A 24,748-nucleotide genomic window follows, 5' to 3' on the forward strand; every position below is an offset into this window, starting at 1 on the left:
AAAAAGGAAATCCTTGGTAAGAGTATGAAACCAACACCACTGGGAAATAGGGTGCAAACTTCTACCAGTCTGTTTATTGCTATGACAGCATGGTCAGTTGACTTGACAACACAAGCTTTGAGTAGTACTGCATGAAATTTTTTTAGACCTGTCAGTAGAAGAATGCAGTTCTGAAGTCAGAGTATTAGTGTGCAGAGTAAACCTTGCATAAGCCACCAGCCCTGAATTACCAGAGAACTTATGCTGCACTTAACTTGGAGCATGCAAAGCACCTGGGTGATTTTTAAGTGTTTACATCACCTAAAGCTGCATCCGCCTTATCTGTCTGGTATCTTTCCTCTTTCTTATACTCAGCCAGTCACCACCTGGATAGAGAATGCAAACCCCTGTCTGTCATTTCAACCCCTATCTGGTTTTTAGCCATGCAGTGAGAACTCTACAACATGGGGCCCAACATGAATGATCCCCTTTTGCACTTAAGCATCCTTATCTGTACCACAATCTCTCTTTCCTAACTTTTTAGTTACCCTTAGTACTCGATTCCTGAATATGGGCTTCCACCTCTGAAAACTATGGTCATGATATATTCTAAGGCATTCATCACAGCATTTGTTTCTCCTTAAATTCTGAAATGAACAAAACTGTGAACTGCTGCCTTCCCAGTCTTAACCTGGGGGACTAGAAAACAGCAACAGATATAAATAGTTCCTGTTATTTATATATTCTGAAACAGCAATTTAACACCAGATATTTCAACTGCATGCAAACACTTTTTAAAAAATGTCTAGATCTGTTGAAAAAAATCTGTTTATGGATTCACTAGAACTGAAAGTTCACACAAAATGAATTCACTCAAAATTTCCTGAAAATGGATCAGATGTATCTGCCCACTTTCAACACAAATGGTTAGGTGGTGAATGCAGTTGCCACATTCAGAAATAAGTCAAGTGAAAATCCAAGCAGTGTCTCACACTTTGTGTGTTGATTTCCACAAATTTGTCCTGCATGAGGTTATAAGACATAAAAATAGAAATGCAGTTCACAGTGCTTTTTGTATACACATGGTAAGGGAAGTGACTTCGTTCAGGCTTTGATGCCAGATGTATTCCCAGTAATAGTCCTGCGTGCCATGATGCCAGTGGCACCATGAACTTCAGACAAAGGGAATTCCTCCATTCACTTCAGCAAAACCTGGAAAGGAGCACAGTGAACTCAAGCAACCTTCCAGTGGCACTGTACTGTGTCCTGTCACCACTACTCCACATGCTACGAATGACATCCCATCTGCCCCAAAGTAAGCAGCACTCAGCTGATTTCCAAAAATCAAAAGACAAAGGCAATTGCTCACATAGGTAAAAAACCAAATAGGATCTGGCCAGGTTTTGTGAGGCAGCCAGATCTATGAACATAAACATTGCCCTCTTCTTTGTAAGTTGCATTGTAAAAGAAAAAGTGAGTGGCAGAATAATAGATAACTTTAAGAGAAAAAGAAAAGCGTGAGGGGATATTTTTTCTAAAACCAAAGTATCAAAACCATGGGACTACAAAGTACTTAAATTCAGCAGAAGGTAGATTTAAGGCTTGCAAGGAAACTGTCTACTTCATTGAACATAGCAGTCTTTGGCTACCCATCAACAGACAGGTCAAATGCCATCCGTCTATACCACAGCCCTGCACAGCTTGTGAAGCAACGAGTTCTCCTTGCAGCTTCCATGGAATTCCTCCTGTAATGGAGCTACTCAGAGATTGGTGGTTAGTTTAAATGGATCATATAGGTCTTCCATTTATTCAGGGGAAAGAAGTAAACTGATCGAATCACTCTGGGGAAGGTACTGTCTCTCCCTGCTTGCTATGGAAGATGTCTAGATGACTAACTTAGACAAGATACTTAAATTTGACTGAATTTAGAAGAGGTGACTCTTTCCCAGAAAGACTGTAACTGAGCAATTTTATTTGGTGGGATTACAGGTTCTGTTCAGTTCATTTCTGAAGTTATTTTAAAATATTTCTTTAATGTAGAAGTTAAAACGAGAGAGAAGTTAAAGGAAAAAAAATATACTAAAAACATTTCTGCCCTATTCACTCAACCCTCAAAGATCAGGATCAATCCTAAACAGCTCAGCATACAAGAGCCTTTACCTAGGCCTCATGAAGTCAGTACATGTATTTAACTGGCTTTGGCTCAGATCCAGAATTTCCTTTAATTTGAAAGGGAATTTCACCTGTGACAAACTTGCAGGATAGAGTTTAATATTCATGTTCTGAAGAACAGAAACAAATGGGACTAATAAATCTTCAATAGAAATTTACAAGATTCTTCTGGCTTAATAAATTTAGCTGGGGGCAATTGCTCTTAAACAATACATAAAAAGGGATCCTTTTTTCCATTAGCATGCAAATTCCTTACATGTTTCATCAGAACTATATCTTGCCAGTGTTTTAAGAGGTGAACATCACAGTGTTCTTTTCCCCATTCATGGCCATTCACATGTGGCCATGCAAGATCCTTGCCTGTCTTGTCATTTCCTCTATCAAGCTTTTTTTTTTTTTTAATTAACTCACAGCACATGCAAACTAAACCAAAAATATCTATTTTTGTAAGATTCTCAGGTGCTTTCATCCTCCATTTCTTAAGGTAGATGCCTGATACACATTTCCTCCTTTACCAGCCAGTTTACATGGCACAGTGAGCCAACCATTTAAAGATTAATGCACATGGAGTGAAGTATTCTACAGGCTATACAACTCTTTAAGTATTTCCTTTAAACTCTTGTACACATATGTAAAAGAAAACAAAATAAAGATTATTTGCAGAGTTTGGCAACGAAAATGAGGTGTTAGCAGCATTTTGAGCTGGCAATAAATTTTATTCGACCGTTTTATTACTACAGGGCAAAGGCAACTGTTTCTTTTGGGGCATCTTTCAGCAGCATGAGATGAGGGTTTACATTTTAATGTATGGATAGTTTTGATAGAAATTCAGTGTCTTGTAAATTACAGTTTATGTCAGATGTAAACACATGCCAAAACTGTATTTTGATTATTTTGCATACATCATCTTTCACATTTCTGAAAGAAATGAGCAAACTCTAATAAACCTCGCAAAACAAGGTCTGGTTCCTGGAGCACTACAACATTTTTACGTGTAGGCAAATGAAAACAAGGTCCATCTACCCAGGTGGTGCCAGCAAAGCAGGGTGTGCTCTGTGATGCCCAGGCAGACCATGTGGGCCGAGGCTGAGCTAAGGGAGGCCTGGGCACAGTGGAGTCCCATGGCTGAGGCTCCTGGGGCTAACATGGCTATGTGGCCACCAGCCAGCTCAGGGCATCAGCGAGTCAGGAGTCATCTGCCTGGGAGTGAGGCAGGGCTGGCTCCCATCTGCTTGCAGGTGCTGCATGGACTTACAAAGCAGTGGACACAAATTCCTTATGATCACAGAGATGTCAGTGAGAGCCTTAATTAGCCAGGAATTATCGCTTCATGTCTGTCCCGCTCTTAGACTATTCCCTACGCCAGGATCTACCTTTCTCACTTCAGTGAAATACTGGGTGAGACAGAAATTGTTCTAACCCTTTCTAAGCCACATAGGAATTGTTCTATTAATGTAATTATTTTCATTTCAAGAATGAGTCAAGAGACAATGAGGGCTGAAGGAGTTGCTCCTCATTATTTTCTCTATTCCATCCTTAAACTCTACAACCACCTGGGAGAAACAGCACAAAAATACCACAGCTGATGGTCTTGAGCCTTCGTAGAGTTGACTAAACAGGCAATGGCACACTCAATACAGGGCCCACAGAACCACCAACAGACTACAAAAGCCTTTTCTGTGGTCAGCTTGCCTACTCCAGTGACACACTGCTTTTTTTTCCCCTAATTTTCACTTTTTTTCCCATCTAACAGAAACAATTACTCCTTTTGCTTCTGCTTTAGTGCTTCTGTTTATCTTCAATTTAAAAAAGCAGTCAAGGAAAAGACAAATTGTCACAAATATGAAAAGTATGTAATCATGCTGGACATCACTAGAAATGTACAATTTTTTAAATGAATCTTCAGGCTAACTGCAGCACAGGTATTTAATTAAGGTGTCACTGAACTACCAATTATATAAAGTGCTCTACCATGTAACTTCTGAACTTCTGTATGAGTGAACAGTTACCAGTGATACTGGCCTACAAAGATAATTTTTCTTCACTGACATGTCCAACACACAATGGAATAGAAGGAGACAGGAGATAAAATAAGATTCCAAATTCAAGGACTAATAAAATTGAATAAATACAGGGAACACATTAAGAAAGTGTACAATCTTAGACAGTAAAGATATGGCTCTATTAATTTCATGGAGAAAAAAAGACATCATAAAACTGTCAAGATCGGTTAATGGATTTAGGAACAAATGTCACAAATTACAAAATAATCTCAGTATTTAGGGTAATCCGTACATTTGGGAATCACTTGTTGTCCAAAGTCTCGATGATTCTCAATGACTTCTCAATGGTTTTCAATTAGTATCCCAAAGCCTAAATCACAACATAGGAGTGAAGTGGAAGAAAAAACTTGAGATTAGTTGCCTGCATTAATAAGCACTCACACAACAGACATTTACATTGAGGATGTGTAGATACTGCAGGCCACAAGATGCTTCCCACTCTTCCACAGCAAATGCAGAGCTAGGAAAGCTCCAGCCCTGAAACTTTTCCTTATGGCGCACTTTAGTTTGAGAGCCTTACCATCACCCCAGGTCCCTGAAGCAGTAGGATACTTGTGAAATAAAACTCCTAAGTTATTCCAGGAAGCTGACCTCTACCATTTTACACAGGATATTAAATAGACCCCAGCTGTCTCCACTTACAAATGACTTAGTTCACATGGTTTATAAAGGTCCATTCAGCTGCTTTCTGAGCTATCGCAGAATTGAAGTGACTTTCTGTGAAGAAAGAAAACTATCCAGTGATTTCCCTTATTACCTACTTTTCACGCAGGCATATCTCGGTTCTCAAACATTGCAACTGGCATCTATATGTTGTAATATAAAAATCTTGTCTCGATTATGAAAATATTTGACTGACAAACAGCTGTCTCAAGTCCATTGGAAAAAACATACACAGTAGAGCTTTATTTTTTGCAAAATCCAGGAAGATTCAGTAGTAGAAGATTCATTTCCATGGGTGGTTCCATATGCAAGCACTTATGGTAGACGACTACTCATCTAAACACAGTACAGTTCACACAATTTCACCCCAGAAGGCAGAGAAGGGACATGGATTTAGCTCTTCCAAAGCACAAGAACACTTTTTCAGGCTTCCGAAAAGAACCGTGATCAATATATTAGAAAAGCCATGATAATCCATGTCCATTCAGAAAATTGTAGTTGAATTATTTCAAGAACTCAACAGGCTTTTCAGAAAAAGCCTCCATTTAAAAAGCTGACAAGTGATATTGCAATATTTTTGTACAAAGGATGTGCTCTGGGATGACTGAATTCTTGAACTGAGCAACTAATGCTGATAAGGGATGGCAATTTCATGCTTGAAAGAAGAAAGATTAAAGTGATCTTGAATTTTGCAAGATTTGAAAATTTTAAAAAGTCAATATTAAAAGGAGGTACATGATCCCATCATCTAAATATTCTCTAAAGCCTTTAAAAATATATATTTGTACTGCAAACAAGTGGAGAAAAAAGCCATCTATTAAAAAAATTACTTCTCCTGGTTTTAAACATTGACATTCCCTGTTCCATTGCCTGCTGCCCTGGTGAGGTTAAGGCAATAGATGCCAAAAGATGCCTGGGCTCTTTGCCACTGACATTACGATTTATAATTTTTATTTACACTTTCCAGAACACATTTAATAAAATGTACTATTTTATTATACTTAAGAGTGAGATGGCATTTCAGTTCCATGTTCCAATTTTCAGTGTCATACAACTTTTTAAAAACCATTAGCTCTTGGGATGGTTTTTTTTCCTGACTTGCCCTCATCGCCTGAAAACAATTCACACATTTTTAAAGCACCGGCAATAAACTAACTGCAGTACTCTATGTCTAACAATCCTAATCCATGTTACAAAATAATAATTCTCAATTTAAATGTCAAATCTTGACATTTTCATCATTTTCCTTTTCCACATATACCCACATACATGTGTAATATGCATATCCAAACAGCTTAATAGAGCAGCTTATTTACTTTACTACTACCATATTGTCTTAGTAGCTTCAAATTATAAAACAGACACGTAACATAAAAAATCATGGAGCAGAATCTTTTAGCAGTATTGATTGACTGATTTTCATTTTGAAAGCTATTACTGAGCAGTGTGGGCTGACATGTTTTGAGATTACGGAAAAATAAGAATTCCCCCAAAATTATTCCAAGAAATAAAGGTATAGCACCCCTGCTTTCCAAAAACTCAGGTCTTGGATAATTCAGACTGGAACGTAAGTTAGACAGCAGAGTTTTCCAACTATTTGCAATTGTACAATCATGCAATTAGCTCAAAATGAAATTGAGGCAATGAAACTATGTGCAGCATCAGAATTTTTTCAATAATGACATAATAAACCCACTTAGTGGCAAATCCTGTATGAGATCAGTATGGCAGCGTGAAGAGTAATGACAAAAAGAGAAACCACAACTGAGAAAGATTTGAAAGGTGCCTTGAACTACTTGTAGACCACATGAGCGGCCATCTCCAACACACATCATCAGCTACTTTTCCTCTTGTAAAACATTAACAATTTTTGACCAAAATGGCTTCTGCTGGAGCTTAAAACTGGGTGCAGGGTAAGCAGGCAATGCCAATCCATCCCAGCCACAACCAGTTCCCTTTAGCACTTCAATGCCAAACACAAACTAGAAGCAGACTGTCTGAAGTCAGTAAATTTCACAGGAACCCAAGCTCTCCTATTACATAATTTTTGTCAAGTGATAAAAACAAGTGCCTTGTACAAGCTCTTACCAACAATCCACGTACGATAGACTTTGGTTAAAAAAAATTTCCCCCATAATACTCATTTCATCTTCCATCTAAATTCTCATAGTCCAAGTACTCTCTGATTTCAATACTAACTTTTTCTTCTCCCACACCCAAAATAACTTCCTATTTGATTTTGTGACATCCGTTATTTACTGTATGAACTCTCTACTAGCACTTCCACTTTCCACCTTCAAACTTTACTGACTGGCATTAATCTCCTTGAGACCGAGCAAGTTACAGCTGGGTGGCCACTGTGCATTAGAATCATAGAATGGTCTGGGATGGAAGGGATCTTAAAGGTCATCTACTTCCAATCCCCCTGCCATGCACCCTTCACTAGACCAAGTTGCTCAGCTCCATGGCCATGAACACTTCCACGGATGGGGCACCCACAACTTTTCTGGGCAACCTGTTCCAGTGACTTGCCCACCCTCACACTAAAGAATTCTTTCCTAATACTTAATCTAAACCTACCCTCTTTCAGCTATTCCCCCTTGTTCTGTCACTGTAAGCCCTTGTAAAAAGTACCTCTCCGTGTTTCTTGTAGGCTCCCTTCAAGGTACTAGAAGGCCACAAGTAGGTCATCCCAAAGCTTTTCCAGGCTGAACAAACACAAATCTCTCAGCTTCTCTCATAGGAGAGGTGATCCATCTCTCTAACCATCTTAGTGGCCCTAGTCTGCCCCTTCTCCGACAGGTCCATGTCCTTCCTGTGCTGGGCACGCCAGAGCTGGATTCAGTGTTCCAGGTGAGGTCTCACCAGAGTAGGGCAGAGGGACAGAATCCCCTCCCTTGCCCTGCTGGCCACACTGCTTTGGATGCAGCCCAGGACACATTTGGCTTTCTGGGCTATGAGCGCCATGGCCAGGTCATGCCCAGCCTCTCATCCACCAGCACCTCCAAGTCCTCCTCTGCCAGGCTGCTCTCAATCCCTTCACTCCCCAGCCTGTGTTGGTATTAGGGGTTGCCCTGATCCAAGTGCAGCACCAGCACTTGGTCTTGTTAAACCTCACCAGACTCCCATGAGCCACTTCGCAAACTTGTCCACCTGGGCTCCCTCTGGAGTCAAAATGAGCATTTCCAGAGAGCAATTCATTGCACTCCAGGGTGGGCACCGAGTGTGAGTAGGACGAATTATTCTCATAAAGCACATGCTCACTCTGCACTCACTATGGGGAGACCCTAAATGATTAGGATGGAGTACACTTTTAATATTCAGATGATTAAAGTTAAGTGTCTACTCACAATTATCTCACATCCCTGTTGTACTTTGTTATGCATGGCTATGTGTACCTTTTGTGAATCCATCATGATATACTGGAGCACAGCCATAAAAAGAAAGTCTGTTGTAACCCTTTGACATCTCCCACTCCTTCAGAGAGTTTAAGAAACCAATACTCTTAAACTGTCCTGCTGTATCTAGTGCCCAGGAAGAGGATATAGATAAAAACAGCAGCCAGGATTTCACTGACTGGAGAGAGCATGATGTCAGGGAATGGTGTATGACCCAAATGACAAAAACCATGTTGCTACAAGTCTCTATTTAAGTACCCACAATTTCAAATCTAAGCCTTTTCATATCATTCCTCTTGACTGCTGAATTTTTGATTGCTTCTTGTTTCTTAATCTCTCTTTTCTAAAGCCTATTGTCACTACGTCAAGTTTGGGAATCATCCCTTTCCCAAAAATGTCAGACTAAAAGACTGTGTGCCTTGACTATAAGAATTTCTTAAACCAGCTATTGCAAGCTATTTCAGTCTATGCAGAGAGTGATCTCACTTTTTTGTACTCCAGGAAAAGCTACTTCATTGATTGTACCTCTAAGTTTTGTCTTTAAACCTTATCTACTTGTCTTTGAACTTTGTCTACTACGAACAGTGGTTAAATTGTCCTTTGTCACTATTTTAGTGAACTTAGTTGACTTTACAGCTTCTTCCAGAATTGTAGGCTCAATATCCCTTCGCTAATGTACAGGACAGAAGATTATTTGCTTTTCATGACTTAAGCTTTGCTTCTGCAAAATAGACTTGTTCACTCTCAACTTTGGGTTACTGGAAACCAAGCAGTCTTTGAACTGTATTTTATTTCAGACATCACAATATCCTATTGATCTGGGATATTCCAATATACTTTAAATGCCTTCTAAGAAAACTGCCTCATCAGTGTCATTCACCTGTCTGCCATTTATCTGTATCCACAAGTACCTTTAATTTCTAGAAAAATGGATTACCTGACTCTTCTGTGCAAATTCTAACTATTCTTGTTCTTGTACTGCCATGATCCTCAGTTCCAGTCTCATTTGTTTGTACTTTTTCACTTCTGCATAAATATTTGCTTCTGAAATAACTGACATCTCTAAAAGATGTTCTAATCTGACCAAATAGAATTTGAAAGTAATAAAACCTTCTTGAGTTCTTAAGAATAGAGACAACATGAATAATAAGCAACAGAGAATTAAGAAACGCCAGGTAACACTTTTTTGTTTTAAATGATGCTACAAATGTAAAGGCAGTATGATGAATGGGATTCTACGCAATGAAGAGATACAGGTGCTCAGTTCTGCAGAAGTATTAACTTGTCTGGGCCCTTCCTTAAGTTTAATGAAACATATCATTCTAATTTTCAGACTACAGCCATTGATTCCAACCTGTCTGGATATGGGTATTACTGCTTTGATCAGAACTTGTTGCTCAGCATTTTATAAAAAGCAGAGATAAACAGTGAGGCAACAAACTGATTAGAGATGTCTGCGAGGAAACCACAAAGATCAGTGGGTAGGCCTATCTCCATTAACAATCTAGAAGGTTATCTAAGGATAAACAACACACTAATTAAAGTGCAGATGTTGCTTAATCTCTGTCATAAAGTTCACAAAGTATGCTGACAGATAAAGTCGGCAAAACGAGATTTGCTTTATAATCTACTTCCTAGCAGACAAAAGTAATACAGGTCATTGACTTCCACTGTCCCAAAGGAACCTGGCAACCAGTAATAAAGGTTCCAGTGCTGTGTTAGTGAATAACATTAGACATTAACTTCAATACTGTACAGCAATCAGAAAGTCTCTAACTGCAGCTCTGGAAGCATTTGCACTAGAAGCATTTGCACTTGCAGAAAGGAGATGTACTCTGCACTGAAATGACTCTATCTGTGACACAACCTGGAGTTCCAGAGATAACACAGCATTGTACAAAATGCTTAGGTGACAACACAGAAGCAGACATGGAGTATTTCAGAAGATATGTACTCAGTTAGAGAGGAATTATTTGTGATGCTAAAAGGGAGTCTAGTTAGGAGTGAAACAGGTCAACAGAAATGCTAAATCAATGAATAAACTATTTTTATACCCCAGTTTGGTGAACTCAATAGTTGCAGCATCTGAACTCTAAATGGTGAAGTCTCAAACATGCATGCTTGATGGGACACCTCTGCACAGTCTGCCTGTGCTAATGCATTTTTGTTCACCTTAACATCAGGACCTTATGATTTGAACAACCAAAGCTGTTTGAATCAGTGTAGCTCTTTCAATTCACCAGCAGAAACTCAAGCCCTAAATTTCCAATTGGATTCTTGGATTAGCTGGAAGATATGTATGCAATTCTACTGTTAGCAGCAAGTGCTAGGCTGCTGACACAGATGAACAGTTAACTATGCATATTGCTTCTCAGAACATAATGCAAGAAGAAGCAGAAACTCTTCCTTCAGCTGTAATCCCCTGGTTAAAATACTGTATAAATGATGATGCACTACCTCAAAGTCAGGGCACCTAAAGATCAGAACTGTATTTTCTAGTGAACACCAGCTGACTAGAATTCATTGAAGGTCTGTCATTTATGATGAGACATATTTATATTCTAGACAGCCATGAGAGTTTTTCTGGGAAAATTATGTGATCATCAGTGAGGGAAACTGAAAAGCAAAAATCAATACAGAATACATAGTACTGTGAATCTTAAGTATCTAATTTGATCTTTAATATGCAATGTAAAAAACCACCCCAATGTATTTATATGATGAGGAAAGAGGTAGAAAATGAAAACTTCATGCTAGAAAGTGGGAATCTTACTGAGACTTACTAAAAAGGATGCAATTTTAAGTTGGATATAATGTATCTATGAGAATCCCGCCATATTTCTTTGATGGATTTTATTATAACTTTTTTCAAAATACTGTTGCTAGGTCTGTTTTAAATCTGTTGTAAATATAATATTTTCATATCCTATATATGTTTTTAGTATCATGGTAGTTTTAAAAAATGTATGATTCTGTATTTCTATGCATTAAACATTTCCAATTTTTTTTGTAGAAAAGGAATGCAATTCCTTGTCACAATGAGGGAAAGTTAAATGTGACATTCAATGGCTTCACAGCCCTCCCTTTTTATTGGAAAAGAGCAGAGTACGCAAGGTCCTCTAAGGTTGTTTCACTTTGGTGGTAGCTGTGTACCCAAATGAGTCCTCCCCCAAACGTCTAAGCACAGTCAGTACATTCCCAGCTCCTACAGCCAAGTTAAACTGAAAACGGTCCTAGTTCAGTAATGATTGAGGTGGTTTGCTCTAATCAAATTAAACCAGCCAAATGTTCTTTTCAAAGGTAACTGTCTACTCTGCAGCTGTATGCAAAATACCACATCAAATGTGGAAAAAAAAGTGATAGAATTCTATCCTTACAGTAGAGCCCTGGCTCCACAGATGAAGAGAAACAAAAGCACCAGTGCAGCAAGGAATTACGATCACAGAAAGCTCCTAGAAATATGCTAACTTAAGAAACAGTGAACAAAGTACTGAAATTTCCAGTTTATACTTAATTGATTTCAGGGAGAAGGGAGTTCTCTGGCACTGTTAAACAGCAATTTATCACACTGACCACACTTCAAATAGATAATAAAAGACTAGCCAAAGTTTCACATAAAAGAGAGAAACAAATCACCCAGGCTTTTTCCATTCTATTTCTCACTTCATTTCTCTGTTTCTATCAAAATATGTAACATTCTGCACTGACTAATGTTTCAAAAGTCCAGACTCAATGGGTTTCATTTAAACTCTGTATGATTCATCTACACTAGAACTGAGTTTTCAATCATTAAATATGGGATATTCCTGTAAAGATGAATTCATATCTGAGTTAGTTTTTTATTTTCTTTTATTAAGAGAAGATCAGTCACCTGTTAATGATAATCCAGAGTAATAAGCAGTCAGTGTTGGTATGAACCCTCTTAAAACAGTACAGAACTTTTTGCTAAGTTTGTAACTGTTTGCTAGGAATGTAATGGGAAATCCACCCTAGCACAACTCTACCGATACAAGCAAATTTGCCCTATATTTAGGTATGTGAAATGTTCACCTTGTCCTAAAATTATGCAAGATACTTCAGAGAACAGAAACCCATCTTCTTCTAAAACCCTAGAAAATATCTAAAGCACCATATGAAAGAGTTTCTTACTACTCATATAAAACATTTTTTATACTGCCTAAAGAAAACACAACTGTGTTGTTAGAAATTTAAAGCCTGATTTTAAAGGGATTATTTAGCAGACTATTTCCTTTCTTTTCTAAGGATGGGACAATTTTTTAAAGATGAAGGGTAAATAAATAAATAGAAAAATAAATACAATAATTTGGATGCAATGAGGTATTTTGAAAAGAGTTTGGAAATTAACAGTCACACTTCCACTCTTTGATGATCATCTCATCAAAAGCTTCCCAAATGGAAAATGTCAAAGTCCATGTTGGAAAAAAACACCCCTTGGAAAATTCTGAAGTGGTTTATTTAATAAAAATGCTTTAGAGTTTAAAGACATACCTGTTAAATAATCATGCATGCATAATTAGAAGTATTTTTCAGAATATAAGAAGATATGAAGAACAGGTATAAATGGAGAAATCTCCTCTCTTTTAAAAAAACCCCACAGCTTAGTTATTTATGTATGTGGGCACACTTATCTTTTGATAATTTGTTAGATCATTAAGAATCAACTTGTTCAGCAATACTGGAAAACAACTAGACTTCATGCCAAGAAAACTAAATCCTCTGTATGCAGCAAAGTTTTGGAATGAACTGCAACTTCTATTGAATTTACTGTTACAAAACTTTTTATAATAATTTTAGAACTTCAGAACTAAATTCTACCACCTAAGAATTATTACAATGACAAATAATCACTCCTGATGTCAAATTCATGTTACTGTTCTGTCAGGATAGTTATATTACTAATGCTGGATGATTCATTTTAACTTTTAATAGAAATATTCTCCAGAAATAAGGCTTTAATCTAATATATGAATAAGAACCAGTATCTGGGATTCATGTTGTAATGTATATTCTCCCTGACCTCTATCCAGAAAGATGTTTTAAAATTCAGTGCATTCTTAGTATCATAGCTATTTCTATTTGATAATGCACTTAGACCTGTGCTAAGCTTCAAACAATGGCTTAAATCCCACCAAGCACACCTGAGTGACTCAGTGCTTTGCTAAGTCACAAACTCCAGGTCCAGCCTGCTCTCTTTTAAACCCTGGGAAAGCAAGCACTTTTCTTCTCCCTGCTCTGTTCCACACTTCAGCTGGACATGAGTACCATGAAGTAAACTGCAGAGTCCCAATCAACCTACCCTGGTCCCTGTCTGTAAGTGTGCACTATATGCTCTCGGGCATCTAAACCTTTTCAAGGCTCAGTTTTGAATCCTGTACCCCACTCCATTCCCTTGCCTGGAAGTCACAGCCTACCATCAGCAGTGGTTGTGGTGAAACAAGTTGGTTTTCCATTCCGGGCAGGACCCAGCAAGACTAAATATCTCCAAGAACAGCACAGGCATAACCATCCACAGATTTAAAGAAGGAAGGGCACACTGGACATAATCTAAAATTACTAACATTTACTCATACAAAAACTGGAAACATGTTTTTTGTAAAAAACTTATATTTAGAATGAGATAAAATACTTTTTTAAAATGCTCTTGTACTCACTCCAGAAACTGAATTTCCGAAGGCTCAGAAGTCCGTTCCATACTCAACCCTTCCTTCCTGAGATGCTCTTATCTTGTCCTGTTTCTGCCAGATCATGTATTAAAATGAAATCATCACATCCATAACTAACAAACAATTCATATGGTTGGCAAGAATATCCTTGTTTTCCCTGTACATGCTCATTCTGTGTACTGTAAGGTTGCAAGCAGATGATGATAGGTCAACATTCATGTCCACTCTCTGCCCAATGTCCTCTGTCAACTAATTCCTCCAAGTCCTATGTACCCTGTTCAGTGGCAGCCACATCATGCCCCTTTGCCCTCCAGCCATCAGAGAAGCCATATTTCCAGGTAGGCAGTCCCTTCCTCCCCAAGACCCTTTGCAGTGTCCCTTGCAGTGGCCAGACAGTGCAGGGACAATCTCCCTTCCCCTCTGACCAAAACTCCTCTCCAGCCTGGAAATGCCTTTCTCCTGCCAAGGCACTTCCTGTCTTCACATCTGCCTTGAAGACCATCCTGTTTGTGTGAGACTAAAACTGACTGTGAAGCTCATTCAGTTTTTCCTTCCCATTACTCATCCACCATTTCTACCCCAGCTGAGATTCATCTGCCACACAAATACTTGGCAAGTTCCAAGTTCCGTTTCTTCTGCTCACTCCATCCCGGTATCTTATTTTACTCTTTCTGTGTGCAAGACAATCTCTCTAACTAGCAATGCAAAGATCACCAGTTCTTTGTCTCTAGGGGCTTGCCAGATGCCACAATGAGTGATGCTACACAAAAATAAATTGTATCGCACAATACAGCACACTGGTGATGTGGAAGAATGACCTCACAGACTAGAAGTTTAACATTAGCTTGGCAGAAAAAAGAAGGAAGGAAGCAGAATTCACTAGAGGCAAACACCCCCTAAAATAGAAATGTTTCACTTGACAGGATGGAACATCTCAATGATTTTGAGAAGATCATCCTTTCAACTTACTAACAGTACAGTAATAAAGCCAGAAGCCAATTATCAGCATCACCCAAAACCAGAAAGAGAAATAAAATTAGCTACTGCCTTTCAAATTTTTTTCCCTCTTTTAGTTCCTCATCATTTTAGTTTAACAAACAGAAAAAAGCAAAACAAATATACATTCAAACTGTTTTGCAAAAGGTTACCTAGGTATTGATGATATGCTACTGATATGTTCTGAATGCTCTATCAGGCTAGACAGGGAACTTTAAAACACTTATAAAAAGACCTTCTAAGTATAAGGAAATTTTAAGCCCCAAGCCATTTATACACTTCTGAGAGCTCTGAGCAAGGTCAAGCAAGTTCTGGTCTTTAGGTCAGCATATGCAGGGATGGGGGAGTGCCAGCCTCTCTCCCCCGCACTCAGGTGGCCTTGCCAAGGCCATCAGTTGATGGGCTCCATCAACCACTCAAGTGCAAACCAAGAGATAACAGCATGGACCACTGGACTGCAAAAGCAGGGAAAAGGCAGCAAGACATGACTGCTGTACTGCAGAGAGCAATTTACAGTGCCTTTATAGTTCAATGGTATAAAGTAACACAGGAACTTGGACATGGCGTAACTGTGCAAATAGTCATAATTACTGTGTTGCCCTCCACCGATTCGTATACAAAAAAGAATGAGGAATAGAGTTAGACTTCCAGGTAGGTGGATCATTCTGTTGAACCTAAGTCAATTAGCTGGGGCACATATTCCGCAAAGTAACAGGAAAGAGAGGATTAAGATTTTTAATTCTTACATGGGTATGATCACTTTGAATGGCAAGATCTCTAACACTTACCTTTGAAATAACAACCCAGACTAGATTATACTTTAATAGGTCATATTCAATGTAATTTTGGATATTTTAAAATTGAATAGTTACTAAACCATGAAAATACTAAAGAAGTTGTATTTATAAAACAAAAGTTATAAGATAGGAAGCAAAAATACACAGCTTTGCATGTTTGTTCAATTTGCTTAAGGTTTAATGCTACTAAAACTGTTAAATATAAATACGATAGAAAACAAGCATGGCAAGAATTACAGTAGTCTGTCTTGCATATCACCTTCCCGGAGTGCAAATTCACAGTTTGATGATGATTAAGATATGGGGAAAATTATTCATCTGATTACCAGCAGGAGAGAGATAAAATGAGTGCAAAATACAGCTGAATTTAGCATTATAATCACAAGAAGAATTTTTACAGCTATCTTGCAGCAGGGTTTTACACACAGGAATTTCCTGAATCTGTCATTTATTCCTGGCAAAGTCTGTTCTTTATCTACATATATTTCATTTTTCCTAACTAGAACAGCACTAAGCTATATAAGCGCTGGACCAACTTTTGCCAGATTTACCTACTGTATATATTAAAGCTTTATTAAAGCATGACATCTTATTATCTGAAAGATGAGCTAGAGGAGCACCTTGATCATCCTACCAGCTACAGGGGACTTTTCCAAGCCCATGACATACCTAATTTTAGAGGGATTTACAGTAAGCTTTACTCTTGAAGATCCTATATTTAACTTTATTTTGTGAAAATAAATAGAATAGAGTAAGGTGTCCTGGCAGAGAGGAGCTCTATACAAAGGGCAAATGTGAACAGGAAAGGATTTTAAGCACATAACAATTATCTTAACTGCCTTTTTCCCATGCCTTTCTATACACCATTCTTGACAGTCTTACAAAATTTTAGATCAGTCCTCCAGACCTTAATTCCATTACAGTACAGAGATTTTCATTACTATCACTGTTCTCATGAAGATTATATTTCCCTTTCATTCTTTTCTTGCACCCTGTGTTGCTTTATTCTGTAGTGAAGCCTTATCTAATTTCACTATCCATCTTTGTAAAAGCAACTCTGCTGTGAAAAATGCATCTCTTCATTGTACAAATATGGAAATTATGGACTTGGAACAAAGGGACACAAAACAAAGCTCTCATAATTAGCAAGCTGTAGCATGGCAAAATATGATAAATACTGTGTTTAAAATTATTCTGTGCTATTTAGACATCTCTCCCTTATGGATAAAATTCTCTTCCAACCCTAGCACCAAGCACTGGAAACCAGTTTTGGCTCTAAGTATGTCTCAGAGGAATCTACAACTGTTAAGACAAACCTGGGCTGGAGTAGCAATGCTGGTCTATGACCAGCAAAGCCATGGAGGTCTACCTCTGCCTAGGAAATACTGGGTCTTTCCTTACCAAACTGTTCTTGACATTTAGCACCACTTCATGGCAACAGAGAAGCCCTGAGCTGCTGAGCTCCTTACTGTACTCCCTGGAGAAGCCCAGAGCTACCACTTGAATTGAAAATGACACTCAGCCTAAGTTCATGTGGCCTGTGATCTCTGCTGTCAGCTGATGCCAGAGTACCACAGCAGAGCACAGAGCCTGTGCAGCTCCTCTGTACAAAGTGTGTCTAAATTCTGACTCACAGAATGGCTGCTGGTTTGCATTGAGCAACTCATGGATCACACATGCCACTACTTAAAGGTAACAGACACAACATCATATTTGCAATTCCAACATAGTTCTCTCAGGCTAGTTGCTTGTAATATTTAGAAAAGAACTAGATGTCCCGTCAAAATCAAAAATATTTGGTTTTAAATATTTGTGCTGTTATCCCAGTGCTGTGAAAACAATGTACATTTTAATCCAGTATGTAGACAATGCATCTGGCATTGTTTTTAGTTATTAGCCTGGCCATGACAGCAGTTTCCAGAATGCAGGCCCAAACAATTAAAATTTTTTGAGCATAATATGTTCAATAAAGTACAGTTAGATCAGCTGCTTAAGACTGCAGCACTTCTTTTATAGTACTTCCTTTTCTGAGTATATTTACATAATACAAAAATAGATGTTTAATTTCAATAAACTGCAAACTCTTCTACCGTATTTTCTAACAGAACTGGACCATTTAAATGTTTACAAATAATTTTTCCATTTGGAGGACATGATTCTGGTTACTCCAGTGGGCTCCTTATCTGCTCTACAGATTAAAAATATGGACAAAAGACATGAGTATTTGAACAGCATTCCTCACATTTTAGAAGAGATGTTTGAAATTGCTTATCTTCTGCCTTTTTGTGGAAGAAGGTGTGCAACCAATGCCCCAGGCACCCTACCAAACAGCCCCTTGTGTCTGAAAGGCTGCTTATGGCAAAAGGTACAGGCTTCACAACACCACTAGGAGGACCTGGAACACACAAAGATTTTTATATTGAAATTACATTCTCATATTGCTGGTTGAAATACTCACTGCTTTGCTGAGAATTAGTCTTCATTCAAGCTTGTAAAAATATTTGAAGCTTCAATGTATTTATACAATGCTCTCTTGAGATTCAACTGCACTTAAATCATGCAAAAGAAGCCTGCAGTTGCATAGTCAGTTCATCAAATAGCTCTTTGGAAAACAAGAACTCTATTTTCATTATTTAGCTGCATTCAAGATTAGAAAGCTCTTAAAAAGATCTTTTACATCACAGGGAAAGATGTCAATGGTAGAAAAATTCTTAAGTATTATGTTCAATTATTCCCAAACAAGTTTTAGCTTTCAAATACATAAATGCCAAAACTTGGACAACTAAATACTCATTTTCTTTCATAAATTAATGGGCTGAATCTCAAAGATTTTGACAACTTCCAATTATCCCTCTATTGCCAAAGAAGAACTTTGTATGTGCTCCTCTAAACCAAGCCACTTGATTCAGTGATCAAACATATGATCTCCAAGCAAAGACATCCACACTTTTGAAGGACACTGAATAAGCCTCTGGCATTACCAGGTGCCAGCCAATTGTGGATTTGCTTGATGAGCAATGGAAGTGTGAGCTGCACCCTGTATATGTCCCACTGCTCACTGAAGTGAGACCAATGACATGCACTCCATGATCAGCATTTCAGAATACATACGCTTTGCCTATTCAGCTTTGACATACAGGAGATTGTTACACTACGCTGCCTTGAAATGAACGAAAATTAATTCATCTCTAGCTATTGACTTTTGTAATTTAAGTATTATACTCTGTCTCATCTTTGCTCTTGCACCTAATAATCTCACCCCCTCATCTCAGACCTTCCAAAAAAAGGATGATTACATGTGCAAGGCATTTTGAAATTCACCTGTAAGTTCAGAGTATCTATTTTTCTAGGACTGAGAGAGTCTTGGTGTTAGTGAAGTACAAAAGGTTTTCCTTTCGCTGTATAATATGTGCAGAAGTAACGCAAATGGGAAATACTCCTGCTGATACAGCACCACCAGCAAGATGCTGACCAGTTTCAATATGGGTATCTGCAAACTGAAAATTACCTCTTGAAGTCCGTAATTTTAATAAAAGACACTCACAGGCTGCTGAAGGTTTCTAGCAACAGAAAAATGTAAGAGGTTACAGTAGGGCTAGTCTTATCATTGAGAGCACAGGCCATTTATCAGAGATTTATGCTATTGACACAACAGAAAGGACATCCTGGGGCCACTGCCACCATTTTGTGAGCAAGGTCTGACACCTGTACTTCTGCCCTTTTGGTAGCACAATGAGCAGCTCATGGTGAAAATTAGTACCAAACAGTACTCAACCATAAGGCTGCCTGAAAAGCTTGAAGTCTTAAGCTGTTACTTCTCTCTAACATGATGATCTATAGCTCTTTATAAGAACATCTAAAAAGCTAGAATGCACATCCCACTACTGCTCTCATTCTTGCCATTTCTATAATGAACAGAGCCGCTAAAAATCAGCTGCAGCTGGCAGTACTAATAGTTCAGACAAAACCAGGCAGAGGTTGGGGTTTTCTTCATTTTCTCTCATGCCGGAGGAAACAGTATTATATGGCTCCTTGCCCATCCATTCCAACACTTAAATCACACACCTATGCCTCTGGAGATGGGTGTTTGTGTGTGTGGGAGGCAATGCACAGGGATGAGGTGAGGTCTGGCAGGCAGCTCCATGGCCTGTTGAAACCTCAAACCACACTTCATGTACACGGTTTAGTGCTCACTTCAGCCACAAACCCAAACTAGTGTCCATTCCATTTATGCCCCCAAACCCTTGCTTGCCCAATTCACGTACTAAACCCAGGACCCCACTGATCGGGACACTGACCCCACTTCCTCACCTGACCACGTTGGGGTGTTCGAATGTCTCCAGGTGCCTCAAAACCGCCACCTCTCGGATGGTGGACAGCGGCATCCCCTCCTCGCTGGTCTGCACCCGTACTCGCTTCAGTGCAACAAAGCGTCCTCCATTCTTCAAGTCTCGCGCTTTGAACACCTTCCCGTAGGCTCCTTCCCCAATCTCAGCCACACATTCATACTGCTGGTCAGCCAGGTTTGTGCTGTCCTTATCCATGCTGGCACCAGTCCTCTTCCTCCTCTCCAAGTGCCTCGAGACGGCTCTCAGTCTCACTTACTTTCTGAAAACCAGTACTTTGCTTGGGTGCAGACAGGCCACACAACTTGGTACCTCTGCCAGAGAGGCAGTAGGAAGCTCCTGCCCTCCTGTTCTTGTTCCTTTTCTATACTGGCCACAGTATGCCTCCTCTTTCGGCCACCAGGAATTATCATACAGTCTTTGGGAGCATTGCCTGTGTAAAGCCAAACAAATCTGGAGGACAAACCAAGCAAGAAAAATAAGTTTACTTTAGTTTACTTCATTACTTTGCGTTGTTCAAAACCTGCTAAAATTAAGCTAATACAGTAGATAGCTACATGCAAAGCAAAATCATGGTGGAAAGGAAGATGTGAACCACAAGGGTGACATATGTATCAATGTCCCCGAGTGGCTGATACACTACAAAGTTATCACAGTCTGTGCAGAAGGCCAGGCACATGGCTACAGAGCAACAGCATGCTGAAGGGTTTTACTGAGGAACGAGCTAAAGATGATGACCCCATGAGATGGCAGAGCTAACTACTCATGTGTGAGACAAAGTGTACATTCAAGAACTTATGTCAGGATTTTGGGACTCAAAAGTTTTGAGTCATTGAACATGGTGGAGTCTTGGATATATTTTATGCTATATTACTGTCACTTGCTTGTAAATAATAGCATTTGGAGGTTGCTGCCTTGGTCTGCTCTCTCCTGTGCTAAGCCCTTCATGAACACATTATGAGCACATCGCAAGAAACAAAGCACCTGTGGAGGGGTGAAATACATACATATTTAAATGACAATAATATGTTATGAAGCATTGTGTGCTGAGATAGATTCAGAAATATGCACTTTAGCAAATTTATTAACAAGCAAGGGTTTTGGCTGTGGATATTGCAATGTGTCACTGGCAGCTCCTTGCAAAGCACCATGGTAAAAGATGTCTTCAGGAACAGCATGCTCTGCTGCTGAGTGCATGAGGCTGAAAAGCAGAAGCACTTCCTTCTGCATCCAGTTTCATCCACTTTCTGCAGGACTGGGCAAATCCTCTCTGCTCACAAAGCTCCACATCAATTCCTCCCTTCCCCCTGACCCTTTTTAATACAGCGATACTGTGACCTCCAGGACTCTAGCCCTCTCCTACACCGCATTTTTACCGTCCCAGGATGAAAGAGCCCCAGATAGCTCAGTCGGGGATCCCTGAAGTGGAATTTACGCACAAAGCGCCAGGGTTATTCCGCACTTACACTTATCTTACACCTTAGCTGCAGATGAAAATAGCAATCTGAAGGAAGCCTGTGCCCACTGCTCATCCCTTCTCCCCGGTTGCACCCAGAGACGGCTCCCTGCCTCGCCGGCTTCAGTTCCCAGCACAGCTGCCACCGCACCGCCCCAGCCAACGGGCAGCCCTGCGCCCCCCGCCTGCAGCATCACCGGGCGACACCAGGCGCGGGCCGCCGCGGGGGGACCCCTGCCCGCCCCGAGCCTGGTGTGCCGGGAATCCCCTGCCCGCCCCGAGCCGCTGTGCGGGGGATCCCCTGCCCGCCCCGAGCCGCTGTGCGGGGGATCCCCTGCCCGAGCCCGGCGGTGCGGGGATCCCCTGCCCGCCCCGAGCCGCTGTGCGGAGGATCCCCTGCCCGAGCCCGGCGGTGCGGGGGTCCCCTGCCCGCCCCGAGCCCCCGGCGCGGCCCCCGCGCCCCCTCCCGCCCCGCGCCGCGGGCAGGGCGCCCCCGAGCGGCGGGCAGCGGCGCCGCGCGTGCGTGGCGACGGGGCCGGCGGGCCTCTGCCCCGGCGCGGCCGCGTGGAAACTTACCCGTGCTCGCCCTCCCCGGGCACGGCGGGGCACCGGGGCTGCCCCCGGCCGCCGCTGCCCCCGCCGCGCCGCCGAGCTCCCCTCCGCGGGTGCCCCTCAGGCGGCGGGGGGTGGCGGCGGGGGACACGCGGGGAGCCGCGTCCCCGCGCTTCCTCTCAGCGGACGGGGCGGGGTGGGGGGGCCGGCTCCGCTGCTCGGCAGGACGCCGAGGGGACCCCCCCGGCGGCTCCCCCTGAGGGCACCCCTTCCCCCGCGGGCCCCTCCGCGCCCCTGCACCGACCCCGAGGGGGTTGTGGCGGCACCGCGGGGCGCGCTGCCCTAGCTCGGCCGCCGAAGGGACGCGTCCGCGGTGCCGCCCGCGGGGAGGAGGGGTGCGCGGTGTGGGCTCCCGGGCCGGGCGGGGAGGGGGCGGCGTGTGGGCCACGCCGCGGGGCCGGGTGCGCGGAGCACATGGGCGCCCCGCGTTACCTGGTGTACGCCACGGCCGCCTGCACCGCCACCAGTTCCCCAAATAATCCTCAGCCCCGGGGGGTGGAGGGGGGGGGGGGGGGGGGGGAGGGAGGGGGTGAGTCCTCTCTAACACGAACCTCCCATTGAGCGAGGCGGGGTGGAGAGCCGGCCCGGGGTCTGCCCCTTCACATGGCGATGTCTCCGGCAGGTCCCGGCAGCGGCCGCCCGGGCCACACAGGTAGCTGGTCCGCGGCTCGGCCGCCCTCGGCTCGCATCCTCCTGCCGCCGCCGGGCTGCACCTTGGCGCAGAAGGAGCTCGCACTCGTCCCCCAGCCCGCTCCTCCCGCCCCCACCCTGCCCGGGGAAAAGGAAAACGCGAAATAAAAATCGCGGCCGGCGGCCCCCGGGGAGCTGCAGCGCCACGACCGCAGCCCCGCCGGCCGCAGCCTGCGGTGCGGGGCTCGGGCACCGGCCCTCGGCGCCGCCGCCGCTCCGCCGCTGCCCCTGCGCTGCGCTGCCGCTCCTCGCTCGCTCCCTCGGCCTCTGTTCTGCCTGGGAGCAGCAGCAGCTTGCTGCCTTTTTTTTTTTCCCCCCTCTCCTCAACTTTTTTTTTCCCTTGCTTTCCCACGCTGGCTGAATGTGACTTGACCCCGTTTCAAAAAAGTTTGACATAGTGCTTCAACATTTCCGCATTCCTCCCCGACTACAAAGGCTGCAGCCGCCTCCTTCTGCTTTCTGTCTCTGCTCTCTGTCTTCACACTCAATGAAATCCTTCATGTGCCCCTGCCAAAGGCAGCCGCATACCGCAAGGGTCGCCGCGAGCGCCGCGGCCAGGCATGGCCCGGGGCGAGCGCCCCGGGGGGTCCCGGCAGGGCCCGGCCCGGCCCCGGCCCCGGCCCGGCTCCGCCGCACTCGGCGCTGCACGGGCGCGGGCTCAGCCGGCTGCGGCAGCACTGAGAGCCCTGACTCATTCCTAGAGCTCAGCGTGCGAGGCGCTGGGAAATAACCCTTTTGGGGTTTCGGTTCTCACCCCCCACCCCCCCCGCCTCCATCATGGGAAATAACTTTTTTTTTTTCCCCTCCAGAAAAACGCGAATTCTTTTGTCTTTTTCTTTTTCTTTTTCTTTTTCTTTTTCTTTTTCTTTTTCTTTTTCTTTTTCTTTTTCTTTTTCTTTTTCCTTTTTTTCGTTTTTGGGTTTTTTTTTTTTTTTTTGTTACTTTCCTTTCACAGTCAGCACAGAGCTCTGGCAGGAAGTAAGCGCCCATGAATGCTTTTGGGAAGCATCAATAAACTTGGTTGCTGAAGAACCCCCAATCACAGCAAAGTCTTTGCCCCGACAGAATTGCAGCTGGAGATGCACGGGGCAGGGGGCAAGGAGAGCAGGGTGTGCAGAGGAGTAGGGTCCACAGGCAGTCCGTTTTCCAATGCAGAGAATATTCTGTTTGGAGCCAATTCCTGCAAATACTGAGATTCGCCACTGGAAAAAAAATAAAAATCACAAAACAAGTATCAATCAACTCTGTCTCCATGGGGCAAAAGCACACGGCCTAGTTCCCAGTTCTCCCAGCTGGTACCCTCCAGCACATGATCTTCTGGACCTCAAGGATGATTATGATCCAGCTCCTGAACCACCTCATTCACTGATTTAACTGGGAAGGGATGGACCCAAATCCCCTTACATAGAGAGAAGTGTAATTCAACTAAGTGGTTTTATAGCTACAAAACATGTATGCCTAGAATTTGGTGCTATACACTGATTTAGAATAACTAAATGAACAAAAAAAGATACAATACTGTACAAACGAAAATAATTCATGTCAGAAAGAAGCAAATAATTACTCTATCTGGGCTCACAATGCTAACCAGCATATAAGAAATCCTACAGGTTAAACTGACTTCAAAACTGACCCCAGCAATTCCACATGCCCTTCCTATTTCTAAGAGGTTTAGAAGCAGCACCTGGAAGGCCAGTGAGGGGAAACTGGCTGAGGGCAGAAGGGAGACCCCTGATTTCTCCCAGAGAAAAGAGGGAGCTGGTACCACTCACTTTCAAGGAAAAGGCCAGCAGCATGTGAGTTTTTGCAGGAGACTGTGCATACTTTTCAAGAACTTGATTTATGCTCACAATATATTTTAGTTTAAATCACAGAAATTCCTCATCAACTTC

General features: G+C 42.1%; 1 protein-coding gene across 3 annotated transcripts in view; it reads right to left on the reverse strand.

Moving 5' to 3' along the window:
* CDK6 (cyclin dependent kinase 6) overlaps positions 1-23,048 on the reverse strand; it is a 139,451-nt gene extending 116,403 nt beyond the window's left edge. Inside the window, exons 1-2 of one of the 3 annotated variants that reach the window (XM_069006826.1) lie at positions 22,718-23,048; positions 20,064-20,551 (exon numbers count right to left, since the gene is read on the reverse strand). In XM_069006826.1, coding sequence (XP_068862927.1) covers positions 20,064-20,296 — 233 coding nt within the window. In that variant the 5' untranslated portion in view covers positions 20,297-20,551; positions 22,718-23,048. The other 2 variants (XM_069006829.1, XM_069006828.1) reach the window with 2 other exon arrangements.
* Between the last annotated feature and the right edge of the window lie 1,700 nt (positions 23,049-24,748).

The sequence above is a fragment of the Aphelocoma coerulescens genome, chromosome 2 (assembly GCF_041296385.1).
Source record: "Aphelocoma coerulescens isolate FSJ_1873_10779 chromosome 2, UR_Acoe_1.0, whole genome shotgun sequence".
In the NCBI taxonomy this organism is placed as follows: domain Eukaryota; kingdom Metazoa; phylum Chordata; class Aves; order Passeriformes; family Corvidae; genus Aphelocoma; species Aphelocoma coerulescens.